The sequence below is a fragment of the Carettochelys insculpta genome, chromosome 3 (genome assembly GCF_033958435.1).
Source record: "Carettochelys insculpta isolate YL-2023 chromosome 3, ASM3395843v1, whole genome shotgun sequence".
NCBI classification, from domain to species: domain Eukaryota; kingdom Metazoa; phylum Chordata; order Testudines; family Carettochelyidae; genus Carettochelys; species Carettochelys insculpta.
In genome coordinates, this window is record NC_134139.1 from 58,354,721 (window position 1) to 58,368,187 (window position 13,467).

Below are 13,467 nucleotides of genomic sequence, written 5' to 3' on the forward strand. Positions count from 1 at the left end.
GGCTGCCTAATTCAGTTTTGAAAATATCTGGCATCTTACGTTACGTAAGTACTTTTGAAAATTTTACTTCAGGCATAGCTTTTGGCTTTGACTGCCATATATATCTTGGTTTTGATTTTAATTAGTCATCTTAACCAAACTAGCCAGAGAGAATACAGACTTTCTGTATGCTTTTTCTACATCCAAAACTACTTCTGTTGCCTGCATTTCTCATTTAGTAAACCATTTTAAGTTCATCTTTTTGAGTTGCTATTTTTTCCTTTCACCGCTCCTTCTAACTCCTGCAGCTGTGTGTCATAAGAGTACGTGTGGTACTGTGGTTCAGCAGGGAGCTGGAGCTGTTGCTCTTTTATCAACCCATGTTAAATTTTGGTAGTATGCAAGACCTGTGTTTAAAAACTTGCTACTACCATGCATGTGAACTAAGTTAGCTTTTATTAATATCCCTGTATGTATCTGGTTTCCTTTTTCTTTCCTGCTATTCAAATATCCTGGCCTGGTTCACAGAAGCTATTCCATTTTACATGAGTAGAATAATCCATTTCAGTATATTAGGCTGCATCTACACTAGGCAAAGTAAATCTACCACAGATAGGCAATTACAGCTGTGGCAACTGCATAGCTAAAATCAATGTATCTGTGCTTGGCTAGCTTGGCTGCCTATACAAGGGAATGTTGATGGGAGAGTTCAAGAGGCTGATTTCATGCGCCCATACCAGATGCACAAAATCAAACACTGGAAGATTGACCCTGAGCGAGTTAATCTTCCAGTGTAGTGTTAGACATACCTCCCTCAGGAACCTGAAGCTATTTCTTTAGATGAGACATGATCACTACATTTGCTGTTCTAATTAAGGGTTTCCATGTGTTATAAATAGGAGAGATTTCAAATTCTACAGCAACATAACCGTTAACTCTCTTATTGCAGCTACATACAGTGCTTGAATTTTTTCCCAGTATTTTCCTCAACTGGCAATATCCTCTGTTCCCCAAGCTTTGCTTCTACCTATGTGTTTTCATTGAGTTCCTTAATGTTGAAAGAGTCAGTTTACATCCGATGTCAAATTTGTATTTAGCAGTATTTTAGCCTTTTTTAATTGCAAGCCTTGGCCGCTTCCTTGTTCTCATGGAAATAGAGATGTTATGCCTGCAGAAACTGTTGTTTCAGTTGGAATTTCTTCCTTGAGTGTCATTAGAAAAGTCACCTAGGGCTGATTATGTTGTCCATTTCATAGAACCTTTTCACTTGTACTAAATATTTTCATAATAAATTTAAACTTTATCCCTTGGTGGAAATAAAATCTGTATCCATATATTGGAAATTGAGTAATCAAATGTATTTCTTGCCACCTCAGATTTCTGTTTGCTACAAGGAAACCTTGACTATTTTCTGCTTTCCCCCCGCGCAAATAGTGTGCTCATGTCTTGGAAAACTCTCTCCTCTCTGTGGTGCTCTTTATTCTTATACAGTAAATGTTTGATAATTACATGGCTGGTGAGACCCATTGCAGCCTAAGGAATTTTTGCAAATTACTAAATGAACAACACCATGAAAACTGAGAATTCTGCTGCAGAGTTAGGTTCTTAAATTGTTTTGACTCTCTCTCTCTCTCTCTCTCTTTATTATATATATAAAAAACATTACTAAAACTACGCTCATCGTTTTTCAAACATAGTGAAGCCTTGGCCCCTATAGACTGCTGTTTAGGTTGCACCTCCTAAAAGCAGCACGCTGTCATCCTGGATGGCTTTGGACCAGAGACCTTGGGCAGGAGGGCCAGCCAGAGCCATAGGCAACAGCCTCAGCAGCCCACTTGGGGGCAGAGCCAGGGCCAGAGCTGGCATCCCTGGCAGCGCCATGGTGTCCACTGCTGGGTCCAGTGCAAGGGCTGGGACCAGAGCTGGCATCTCAGCAGCTGGGTGAGCAGCCCAGGGAGTATGGGACGAGGCAGGGTGCCTGCTATAGGCCTGGGGTCCATGGTAAAAGACCTCCCCTGGTCCAGCAATTTCCCGTGTTTGCGACCAGTCAGATCCTGACCATGGTGGTGGTGCAACCTGTACTATTAAATCTTTGCTAAGGAATGAGATTCAGTGGTTCTTGGTCAGATGGATCAGTCCTATGCACGATCAGGGTGAAAACTAGCAAGGTTCTCCTGTATTTATGTAACCACTACCGACGTTAGCAGTAGAAAGCCTATGTGTTTTTATAATTGTGTATTCCTCTTGGACATTTTGTTAGTTATTCCATCAGTATTCTTTAGGAGCATTTCATTTTTCTTTAAAATGGTAAACACAGTATATGAGCGTATCAACTTGCTGTTGTATTCTGCAATAATTTCTTCTGATAGTCCAGTTACTCTTCAAAAACCTATTTTTGTAACCTCAATCTGCTTTTCTCAAGAGATCATTCTTATTCAAAACCTTTGTCATAGCACTCAAGCAATATAGATATAAAGATGTAATTTATTTATCGTAAAAACAGGTTAGCTCCTGATCCTGTTGCTTACTATGAAAACTGTATAATACAGTTCTGTGCCACTTCTTCAGCAGTGACAGTTAGATCCTATCTCTCGTTTTACTCTAAAATCTTAGATTCTTAACTTATTTCTAGTGATCAGCTGAAAACTAAAGATTGCATGTCCTGGCCTTCAGTTTTCAGTGAACAAGGTCAGACTTCTCCTGTGGTGTTCATGCTCATTTGAACAATATTACATGGATTTCCTGTATTCTGCACTTAATGGTCTGGTCTGTCTTTTATGCAGTGTACATCATTGTTACCTTGGCTGCAAATTGACTTGTTAGTCTTTGCCTTTTAGTAGTGATGCATAGAGAGCGTTTACTTAATTAAATTATAGCCATTTTTTCCCTTTCAAATTTTGATCCTATTGCCTCCCCCAACGCTGTGGCTCTTACCTATATTAAAATGTACAGATTAATAGTTCTGTTCCGGTGGCATGCTATGTTTCTGTTATGTTGTTACATAGATTATTCTTTCTGCAGCAATTGTATGTTGATCTTTTAAAAAAAAAAAAAAAAAAGAAATCTTCCTGTAAACTGCTATATAGCATAAATATGTAATTTTTTTAAAATAGTATTTTTTTTCTTCAGGATCTTTTTGAACAGAAAATATATGATTTATAGAAAACCCCAGCAAAACTGAGTCTGTCTCTGTCTCTAATCCACAGCATGCATTGTGTATAATTCTACAAATATGGTTGTATTAGCATTTTGCATAGTTGTATTTTATTACATAATCAATTTTGAGTCTTAATATTTTTAAATATTAAAATATATTAATAAAACTGACAAGATCTCCTGGCTAGCATAGAACTATAGTCATATATAATTTTAAATAGTTTGTCATGAAATGTTTAATACTTTTTCTTTTGCTTCCAGAGAATGTGTAAGTAGTGCTTTGTGCATTCCTCTGGCAAGCCAAAAGAGGTAAGAATTGACCGACTTTTTGGCAAAGCTCCAGCTCCTCAGATAAATGCATGATAATTATTTTAAAGTCAATTAAATGTGTATATTTGAGAGCAAAATTTTGTATTTTCACTCTTATCTCTTTATGGGACAGGAGCTCCACAGGCCGTCCTGATTGGACTTGCATTGTGGTAGGTTTTACCTCTGGCTACGTCCGGTTCTACACTGAGGTGAGTTTTTTTCAGCACATTGTAGCTGCAAAGTAGTGATTATTGCTATGACTTGTAAACTTGTATTTCTGCAGACCAGACTTGTCCTGAGCAAAGATGAATTAGTGAATAAATATTGACGTTGCTTATGCATTCTTTCTTAGAATGGAGTCCTACTTCTTGCACAGCTTTTAAATGAAGATCCTGTCCTGCAGCTTAAATGCAGAACCTATGAGGTTCCAAGGCATCCTGGAGTCACAGAACAGGTGGTGTAGCAAACTGTTTCAAAAGTGAAATAGTGTTGTATGATGTGGCATGTTTCTTTAATATGGGAAATCACTAGTGTGCATTTAGCGTTTTTTGATAGAAGATTCACCTGAGCAAGAGATTAAGGATATGTCATTTTAATCCAGCTAGATCATAAGGACGTAAACATAAAAGTAGTATTTATTTCCACTTACTTTTAAAGTGTATATTTAGCCCCAGATCTGATAAATACAATGAATTATTTTATCGTTTGTGTAAAATAAGGCCTCATATGTTGCCTGTGTTTTCCTTTTATGTGTGGAAAATGTAGTAGTATGTTTATGGATTTTCAGGTGGAAGATATAGGCTGTGTCTACACTAGCCCAAAACTTTGAAATGGCCATGCAAATGGCCATTTCGAAGTTTACTAATGAAGCGCTGAAATACATATTCAGTGCCTCATTAGTATGCGGGCGGCAGCAGCACTTCGAAATTGATGCGGCTCGCCACCGTGCGGCTCATCCAGATGGGGCTCCTTTTCGAAAGGACCCCGGCTACTTCAAAGTCCCCTTATTCCTATCTGCTTATAGGAATAAGGGGAGTTCGAAGTAGGCGGGGTCCTTTCGAAAAGGAGCCCCGTCTGAGCAAGCTGCACGGCGGCAAGCCACATCAATTTTGAAGTGCCGCGGCCGCCCGCATGCTAATGAGGCACTGAATATGTATTTCAGCGCTTCATTAGTAAACTTCGAAATGGCCATTTGCATGGCCATTTCGACGTTTTGGGCTAGTGTAGACGTAGCCACAGCGTGATAGGTTCTAAGAATTGCGCAGTGCTTTAGCCAGATGACTTAATATTCTTTTATCTCCTAGTAAGATTATTTGGAGGCAGCTGAAAAGTTAAAAAAGAAAAAAAAGAAAGAGAGAGAGCCTCCAAGGAAAAGGAGTTGAGACTATTTTGAAGATAGTCATAGGAATCTGCGATTCTTTACTCTATTTATGTACAGGGGTGTTTGTGAAACTTTATTCAGCTTTGTGGAAAAGCTCACAAGTATTAGAAAATTTATCTTCATACAAGTGTTCATCTCTGATGACAATTTATCGTGACATTGTGGACCCAGTTTTAAAATTTTGAGGTTTAAACAACATTTAAATCTTGCAGATGGACAGTTGGGTGTATAAAACATGCCATTTAGGTCTAAATCCTTTATCTGGCTTCGGGTCTAAATTGGCACTTGGGCCTGTTTTTATACACCCTAATTCAGATACAGATTTGGGCCATAAATCCTTTTGATGTTTGCACTCTAGATAAACACATAACAAAAGCAACTTTACAAGTTGCTGTGGCTTGTACGTCCTCTGTTTTAGCCATTAACATATAAATAGATGGGGTGTGAAGATCAGTGAAAGCAGATGACGTAGATAGTGAGTGGACAGTGAGTCTACACTAATTGTATGGTGAAATGTTCGGTAGTTCTTTAAACAACTTTTCTTTCTGACTGCATGATATTCCATTGGGCAGTGTGTTAGAAATTAGCTATTCAAACATAACACTTGTTACCTTGCATTCTTTACAAAGCTTTCTTTCAGAGAGAAGATCTAAATTTGCATAATGATGATGAAAATGATTGTCTCCTTTATCTCTTTGTTTTAATGAAGAATGAAGAATTGAGTATCCTGTATCCAGCCGCAGTTGTGACTATTGATGGCTTCAGTCTCTTTCAGTCTCTTCGTGCCTGTCGTAATCAGGTAGCAAGAGGTATGTCTCTGGGAGAAGCTGTCTATTGCTGTGACCTACAATAGTGCTTACAGAAGCTATTGTTGCACTGGATGGTAATGCAAATTCATTTTAAATTCATGTTAATTGCATAAGATTGAGGGTAAAGCCTGTAAGGTTTTGTCAGTTTTCTATGGTATATAGCTATTGCAGGAGAATATTTTTGAGAAATGCATTTCCTCAGAACACAGCTTTGATTGGAGAAGGTTTGACTTGCTAGTACACAGCCATCTTAGGTGCACTTTATGGATATCTGGGTGGGGGGTCAGCACATTGATCACATATTGATTTTTGTTTTAGTTCAGGCTTGTCCTTTTAGGGTAGGTTCTGTGAAATGCTGCTGTCATAACAGTGATGCTGCTGGAGGCGGAGGTTCTTCACATTTTAATGATTGAAGTTCTTACACTTTGGCTGTGTCTACACTTGGCCAAAATTTCAAAAGGGCCATGCTAATGGCCAAATTGGAGAATACTAATGAGGTGCTGAAATGAATATTCAGCACCTCATTATCATGCTGCCGGCCCCGGCACTTCGAAAGTGCTGTGTTTCAGTTGCGCATGGCTTGTTTACATTGGACCCTTTTTGAAGGGACCTTTTTTGAAAGGACCCCGAAAACGTCGAAATCCCCATATTCCTATCAGCTGAATTTTGGGGTTAGCTGGTAGGAATTAAGGGGATTTCGACATTTGCGGGGTTCTTTCGGAAAGGGTCCCGTGTAGATGAGCCACATGCATTCGAAATGCAGCACGTTGGAAGTGCCATGGCTGGCACATGCTAATGAGGCACTGAATATTCATTTCAGCGCCTCATTAGTATTCTCCAATTTGTCCGTTAGCATGGCCCTTTTGAAATTTTGGCCAAATGTAGACACAGCCTTTAAGATATAAAAAATCCAGAAGGCTGTTCTGGGAAGAAAATATGTTTATTCCTTGCTTTCTTTTTGATACCCTGACCTAATGCTTATCTTGACTTTTCTTTTTTTATTTTTTGACTTTTAATCCTGAGAACGCTGGCTAACCAAGCGTGCTGCACCTTGGGAACTGGTCAGTTTCCTGGCATAAGAGAGAAGCATCAATTTAATGGTGTGTAGGGTTAGAAGGAGGGTTTTTCACTGTTAGGAGATGGGCTTGCTCAAAGCTTACAGTGAGTCCTGATTTTACCTCTTACTGCCTTTGTCTATACTAGCCCAAAACTTCAAAATGGCCATGCAAATGGCCATTTCGAAGTTTACTAATGAAGCGCTGAAATATATATTCAGTGCCTCATTAGCATGCCGGCAGCTGCGGCACTTCGAAATTGACGCGGCAAGGTGCCGCGCTGCTCGTCCAGACGGGGTTCCTTTTCGAAAAGACCCTGGCAACTTCGAAATCTGATGTTAGGAATAAGGGGATTTTGATTTTGGGCTAGTGTAGACACAGCCACTGTGTCTGTTCTAAGTCTCTCCCTCGTACCAGGAACCGGTGACAGGGAATGGGCACATTTCTAGGCCAGGAGGAGAGAGGAAGTGTAATGGAGTTGCCTGCATGTGAGCTTCAGGAACTGTGGGGCAGCTGTTAGCTTAAGGCACTGTGCTGAAAGAGGACTGGTTCCTCTAGGTCTAGAGAATCACTGAACAAAGTCAGGTGCCAGTTCAGGCAGTCACCCTAATTGCTCCACAGACAACCCTTGAGATCTAGGTGCAGAACTACACTCAGAACTAGCATTCCTTTTTTATATTGTGTCCCAACATAGGGCAAAGACAGAGGCCCTAATTCTGACCACTCCCTACAAATGAGTGCAATTAGCTCTAGCTACACTTGAGTGTTTGCTGTAAAAACTCTCCAGTATCTTTCACATACGAATCCCTTGTTTATGCATTGTCTTAATTTTTCAGAGAGATTGAGATAAGAGCATTGTTAGGAACTCAAGTATGATTAAAGCATGCAGTCACATATCCTGTGAATGTGAGTCTTTGTAGGACCTGCTTACTTGTGTTTGGCACAGGACTGTTTCCTATAATGACACTCTATGTGAGGAGAAAGACCGATTATTGTTCTGGAATTGGTACAGAAACTTTCTTATTAAACAATAAATAACTAATAAGACAAGCAAATTATCTCCATGAATTTATTTTGGATTTTACAAATATAACTGGATGTTATGAACAAAAGTTTTTCCCAGATAAAAGTTATGAAGTGTCTTAATTTTAGTAAAATGGATAAAATTTTCATATTCTAACTTTTTACAGCACATCCTTTATTGTGCAAAATAGTCACAGTATTTCTGTGAAAATGTATAAATAAAGTTATTGTTTATAACATCAATCACAATATTAAATTATTTTCCACTGGCATTTCTCTGTGTTTGCTGTGGTGTAGCTAATCCTACAAAACATTACACCATGAGCTGACATGACACAATATTCACATGTAAGCATTCTAATGAACTAATAGTTTTTACTTAATGTCTCAATTTGTATTACAAAATGGCAGCTACAGCATCAGGCAATGAGAACATACAACCCCCACCATTAACCTATAAGAAGTGGGGTTTGCAGGATGTGGACACCATAGTTGACCATGCCAGTGTGGGTAAGCATTATCATTTATCTTCAAACATTCAACAGGATGAGGCCTTTTTGTCAGTGCTGTAAAACTAAGGGCTTACCGTGTATGTTGAAGTATTGCTCTGTGGTAGCATTTGGATGGGAAAGTGTAGAACTTAGCTGAAGAAGGCTTAAGGATGAGCTTAAGAGTACCAGATGACTTTTTGATTCTCTCACAAGAAGGGACGAAGAAAGAGTGGCTGTGTATGTTCTCTGGTCTTCCTTTCCCTTTGGAAAGCGGGGAAGCCTAATACTTATTTGAGTGAAATTGGTTTAGGTGCACTCCCCTTCTTTGTGGTTAGTTTAAATGACTGATTGGTAGGAAGGATAAAGACCAGCACAGACTTTTTGTATTCAGCACACAAAAGTAAAGGTTCAGATGACTTATTTCCAGAGGTGACATAGCAGCCTCTGTTCTCTTTCAGCAGTATGAGTTTGTGGGGATATGGGGATGTTTACTTGTCCCCAGGCCTCCATCATAGACTGGCTGATAGTTAAGGGAGACAGAACTGTTCATGGAGAAAGGAAGGAGAGAGGTGGGCTGTGAGTGCCTGTGCGGAAAAAGGGCATCTAGATATCTGATGAGACACAAGCCTCTAGCCCTCTTTCTACTGATAAGTTCGGAGTATGGAGGTACCTTAGACTAGGCTTCACCCTGCAGCCCTTACAGTCTGTGGGGTGTACTATGGAGATCTGGTTGGCCAAGTAACTTGTCAAGTGGTGCCCTCTTTAATATTTTAACTTCCTGCTGTTGCCATTGGGACGGGTCTCGCTCCTCTGATTAGGAACAGGAAATGGTCCCCACCATCCCTTGTCCTCTTAAAGGCAAAAGATTAAAACAGAAACCTTGAAAATTAAAATAAATTACAAGCAGTTTTTTGTTGCGGTTGTTGCATCCGCTGAGCTAGTTTGACTGAAAAATGGTGAGTGGATTCCAAATCCCAGTGTGTCTTAAAATGTATAATATACAAAAGCCATACGTAAATGAAGTCGGGCCTCGTATTTTTCTAGACTTATGAATGGTCAGCCAAGGCTGCATGAGAACTTGGCATTTCAGGTTCTTGAATTCTCATTTGCATTGTGTTTACCTGGATTAATTTATTTTCTATATTAGGTATCATGACTCTGTCACCTTTTGATCAAATGAAGACTGCCTCCAATATAGGTGGCTATAATGCAGCTATAAAGAATAGTCCACCTACTATGTCTCAGTACGTTACTGTAGGCTCCAATCCTTTCACTGGTTTCTTTTATGCTCTGGAGGTATGTATGTATTATGAAATGGAAGTGATAAAATAATCAGTTTGTTCCAGGTAGCAGATGAAAGAATAGTATCCCTTTCTTTTCTATGTTTTCACAAGGCTGTTTTTGGGGAATACTTCATATATTCCGGTTTGTGCAGGTTTTTTTTCCTTTGAACTTCAGAATTTACTGATTATTAACTGAAATTACTGATTATTAACTAAAATCCCTTTCGGTTGGAATTTTTAATGAAATGTGCTAGTTTTCTGACATCCAATATTTCTGACTTTTAAAATCTTACTTAAAAATATAGAAACTGTTTAAAAAAGATTAATTGAGACTTTGTCTTCCCCTAGCTACTCTTCCATGGCTGAAGGAAATTAGCTTAACATGGAATTTTAGATCACACATCATAATCCAGTTGGTCAAATTCTTTTGAATTCTGGAGGCAGTTGGCCTTTGGCCCGGTTACACCAAGACACTGGGAGTACTCTGTAGCTTGATGGCTTCTCTCCCCAGTTAATTTTTTGCTCTATTTGTAACTATAGAATTAAAATAATTTTGTTTTGGCCTGACACTTTCACACAATATTCAAGTATTCTTTATGTATTGATTTTAAAGAAAGCATGGCTATATTCATGTTCCTGTTTATCTTATGTATATTTGAACCAAACATGACAGTGTGATATCATTATCTAGGTCAACAACGTGACAAAAAGAAGGCCACATCAGAGTTGTGCGGCTAAGATTTTTGCAAAACATTTTTGAGGAAATGTCATTATTTTGTTGTCCGTAAGGAACTTGACACCATAGGATGGTGGTGGGCAACGTGCAGCTTCTGGGGGTCTGTGTGGCTCGCCAGACATTTTGTTTATTGTTGCCCCCCATGCAGTGTTTCTAGTTTCACTGGTTTCCACTCAGATAGGTTTTTTCCTACCAGTATTACTAAAGTGACACACATGTAAAGTAAGGGCACATGAGGCAAGGTACATGCTGATCGCAACTAAAATGATTAGAGGTTTGGAGTGGGTACCCTATGAAGAGAGACTAAAGAGGCGAGGACTTTTCATCTTAGCAAAGAGGAGACTTAAAGAGGGATCTGAGCGAGATACGTAAACATCATGAGTGATGTTGAGAGAGTGAACAGGGAAAAATTATGTACTTGTTCCCATAATATAAGAACTAGGGGACACCAAATGAAATTAATTGGCAGCAGGTTTAAAACAAATAAAAGGAAATTCTTTTTCACACAGTGCACAGTCAACTTGTGGAACTCCTTGCCAGAGGAGACTGTAAAGGCTAGGACTATAACTGGGTTTAAAAAAGAGCTAGATAAATTCATGGAGGTTAGGTCCATTGATGGCTATTAGCTAGGATAGAAAAGGAATTTTTTTCCTAGCCTCGGGTTATCAGAGGCTGGAGATGGATGGCAGGAGAGAGATTGTTACCTGTTTGGTCCACTCCCTCTGGGGCACCTGGTATTGGCCACTGTCAGCAGACAGGATACTGGGTTAGATGGACCTTTGGTCTGACTCAGTGTTGCCATTCTTATGTTCTGTTAAAAGCCCTGTGCTCCCTCTGCATCCAGTCAGTGCGGTGGATTTAGCACACCACGTAAATTCTAGGTACGCATATGCAGTTAGCAAATCCACTCTGTTTTGGGAACCGTCTTTTTTATGACAGTCTTGTGGCCTGCTGAGAGGAAGGAGGGATCAATCACTCACTAGCCTAGGTTGCCTGCCTGTGCAGTAGAACCATCTAGCTCTCTATGAAACACCATGGGGTTGCTGTAGCACCACACCGCTACTAGGCTAGCAGAGGTTCTGAAAGAGCAAATTGTAACTTGAAGATGTGGAACAACATCCTTTCAGGGACCTTGAATTGAGATCTGGCTGAATCTCCAACTCTTTTCCTAATACCAGATCTATGGGTCCTACATATTTGAGATCTTCTGCAGTTTTTCACTGAGAAACTCATTTGCTTTTATTGAAAATTAAGTGTGGATGATGTCAACTTTGGCAACATCATTTGACTGTAGTGCATTTTTTTTTTTAATTGATGGAGGTAAATGATTTCTGTGTAATATGTTTCAGCATTTGAGTTTTCATGTAGTGATAAGAGAAATTAAGTAATTATTTTGGTGCTTTCTAACACTGTTTCCCCCCCTTTTAGGGTAGCACACAGCCATTGTTGTCGCATGTTGCATTAGCAGTCGCTAGTAAACTGACTTCAGCATTCTTTAATGCTGCCAGGTAACAAAATGCAAAATAAAGTGTAGTTTTGATTTAGCTTTAACTTTTGTGTGTCTTAAGTGTTGCATTTCTTGGCATTTCTTGGCATTCTGCTGATTACTTTTTCTATTGCAAGTGGCTGGCTTGGTTGGAAGAGTAAACATGAAGAAGAAGCTGTCCAAAAGCAGAAACCAAAAGTTGAACCTGCTACCCCTTTAGCTGTGAGGCAAGTGTGACGCCTACTCCTCCATTGCTTTGAAGCTCTGTTCCTTCGTTGTCTTGAGTAGTTTTTGAAAGTGGTAATCTTGTGCTTGGATTATTTTTAATTTGAGTTCCGTTTCGGTTGATGTAGTTTAATAAATTGAATGAATGATCTCTATATAGCTCTCAGCATGCATTTGTTCAGCCCTTCCTCCAAAACAAAAGAGAACAAAAACCTGCTTCATTAGCAGCATGGAAATCACTGCTGAAGAGGTTAACTACTGGAACAACTGGTCTAAAGTTTACTATACAGATGACTCAACAGATACGCATAATCAATTTTGTAAATACTCAACTGAACAAAATGCTTCGCATGCAAGGATGCAAAAGTTCCTTAAAGCAATTAGTGGACATTATCTTCGTCTTACAGTTTTGAAAACTGAAATATGGAGTTGGTGTTACTTGCCTAGTGGTTCAGAAAAAGCCAGAAGCAAGTGGAGAAACTTAAGTCCAGTTCTAATTTGTAGCCCCTGTTCTAACCACCGGTGCTATGTTGTGGCTGTACGTATGAACAGCAATAGGAAAGAATCGACAAGACCAACTCCTGTTGCAGAGATTTCTTTCACGGCAAGGCAGTAGGGGACATTAAACATTCTTAGCCTGCTCTTGGAACTTTTACAGGGCCTTTCACGTTTTATTAGTTTGTTATTAGTGCTGTCAGGGGATTAAAACAATTAGTCTTGAAATTAAAAAAATAATGGCACATAATAATACTCTTAATAGAATGCCATTTATTTTAATATTTTTGGATGTCTTCTACATTTTCAACTGTTCATAGTAATTACAACACAGAATGCAATCAGTACGATGCTTGCTTTATTTTTATTTTCCATCACAAATATTTGCATTGTAAAAACAAACACTTTTATATTCCCCTAATGCAAGTATTGTAGTGTACTCTCTCTATCATGAAAGTTGAACTAACAAATGTAGAATTAGGTACAAAAAATAACAGCACTCAAAGAGAAACAACGTAAAACTTTAGAGCCTGCAAGTCCAGTCACTCTTACTTCTTTCTTCTTCAACCAATCACTTAGGCAAGCTAGTTTGTTACTTCTGCAGAAGATAATGCTGCCCACTTCTTGTTTACAATGTCACCTTAAAATGAAAACTGGCATGGCGCTTTTGTAACCAGAATAGCAAGCTATTTACATGCCAAATGTGCTAAAAATTCATGGTGTCAACCTCCATTGTAAAGGACATGTGTCTGTGCTAATTACAAGTTCTGCTCAAAACACTGTGGACAGACATGTTCATTTTCATTCTGTGAGTGAAGATACTTCCAGCAGATGGTTGATTTTCTCTTTTGGTGATTCGGTTCTGTAGTTTCCCTATCGGAGTGTTGCTCTTTTAACACTTTGGTAAGGATGCTGCACACCTCATTCTGCTTAAAGCTGGGGTTGACTGCTGTAGCTGTTTTTAGAAATCTCTCATTGGTACCTTTGTTGCGTTTTGTCAAATCTGCAGTGAAAATATTCCTGAAATGAACATGTGCTG

The 13,467-nt window shown here is 39.1% G+C and overlaps 1 protein-coding gene across 2 annotated transcripts in view; it reads left to right on the forward strand.

Moving 5' to 3' along the window:
* RAB3GAP2 (RAB3 GTPase activating non-catalytic protein subunit 2) overlaps positions 1-13,467 on the forward strand; it is a 72,945-nt gene that overhangs the window by 20,466 nt on the left and 39,012 nt on the right. For both annotated transcript variants that reach the window (XM_074989937.1, XM_074989938.1), the window contains exons 5-12: positions 3,397-3,444; positions 3,578-3,653; positions 3,797-3,898; positions 5,535-5,634; positions 8,124-8,222; positions 9,351-9,499; positions 11,651-11,730; positions 11,846-11,935. In XM_074989937.1, coding sequence (XP_074846038.1) covers positions 3,397-3,444; positions 3,578-3,653; positions 3,797-3,898; positions 5,535-5,634; positions 8,124-8,222; positions 9,351-9,499; positions 11,651-11,730; positions 11,846-11,935 — 744 coding nt within the window. The remainder of the gene's footprint in view (positions 1-3,396; positions 3,445-3,577; positions 3,654-3,796; positions 3,899-5,534; positions 5,635-8,123; positions 8,223-9,350; positions 9,500-11,650; positions 11,731-11,845; positions 11,936-13,467) is intronic.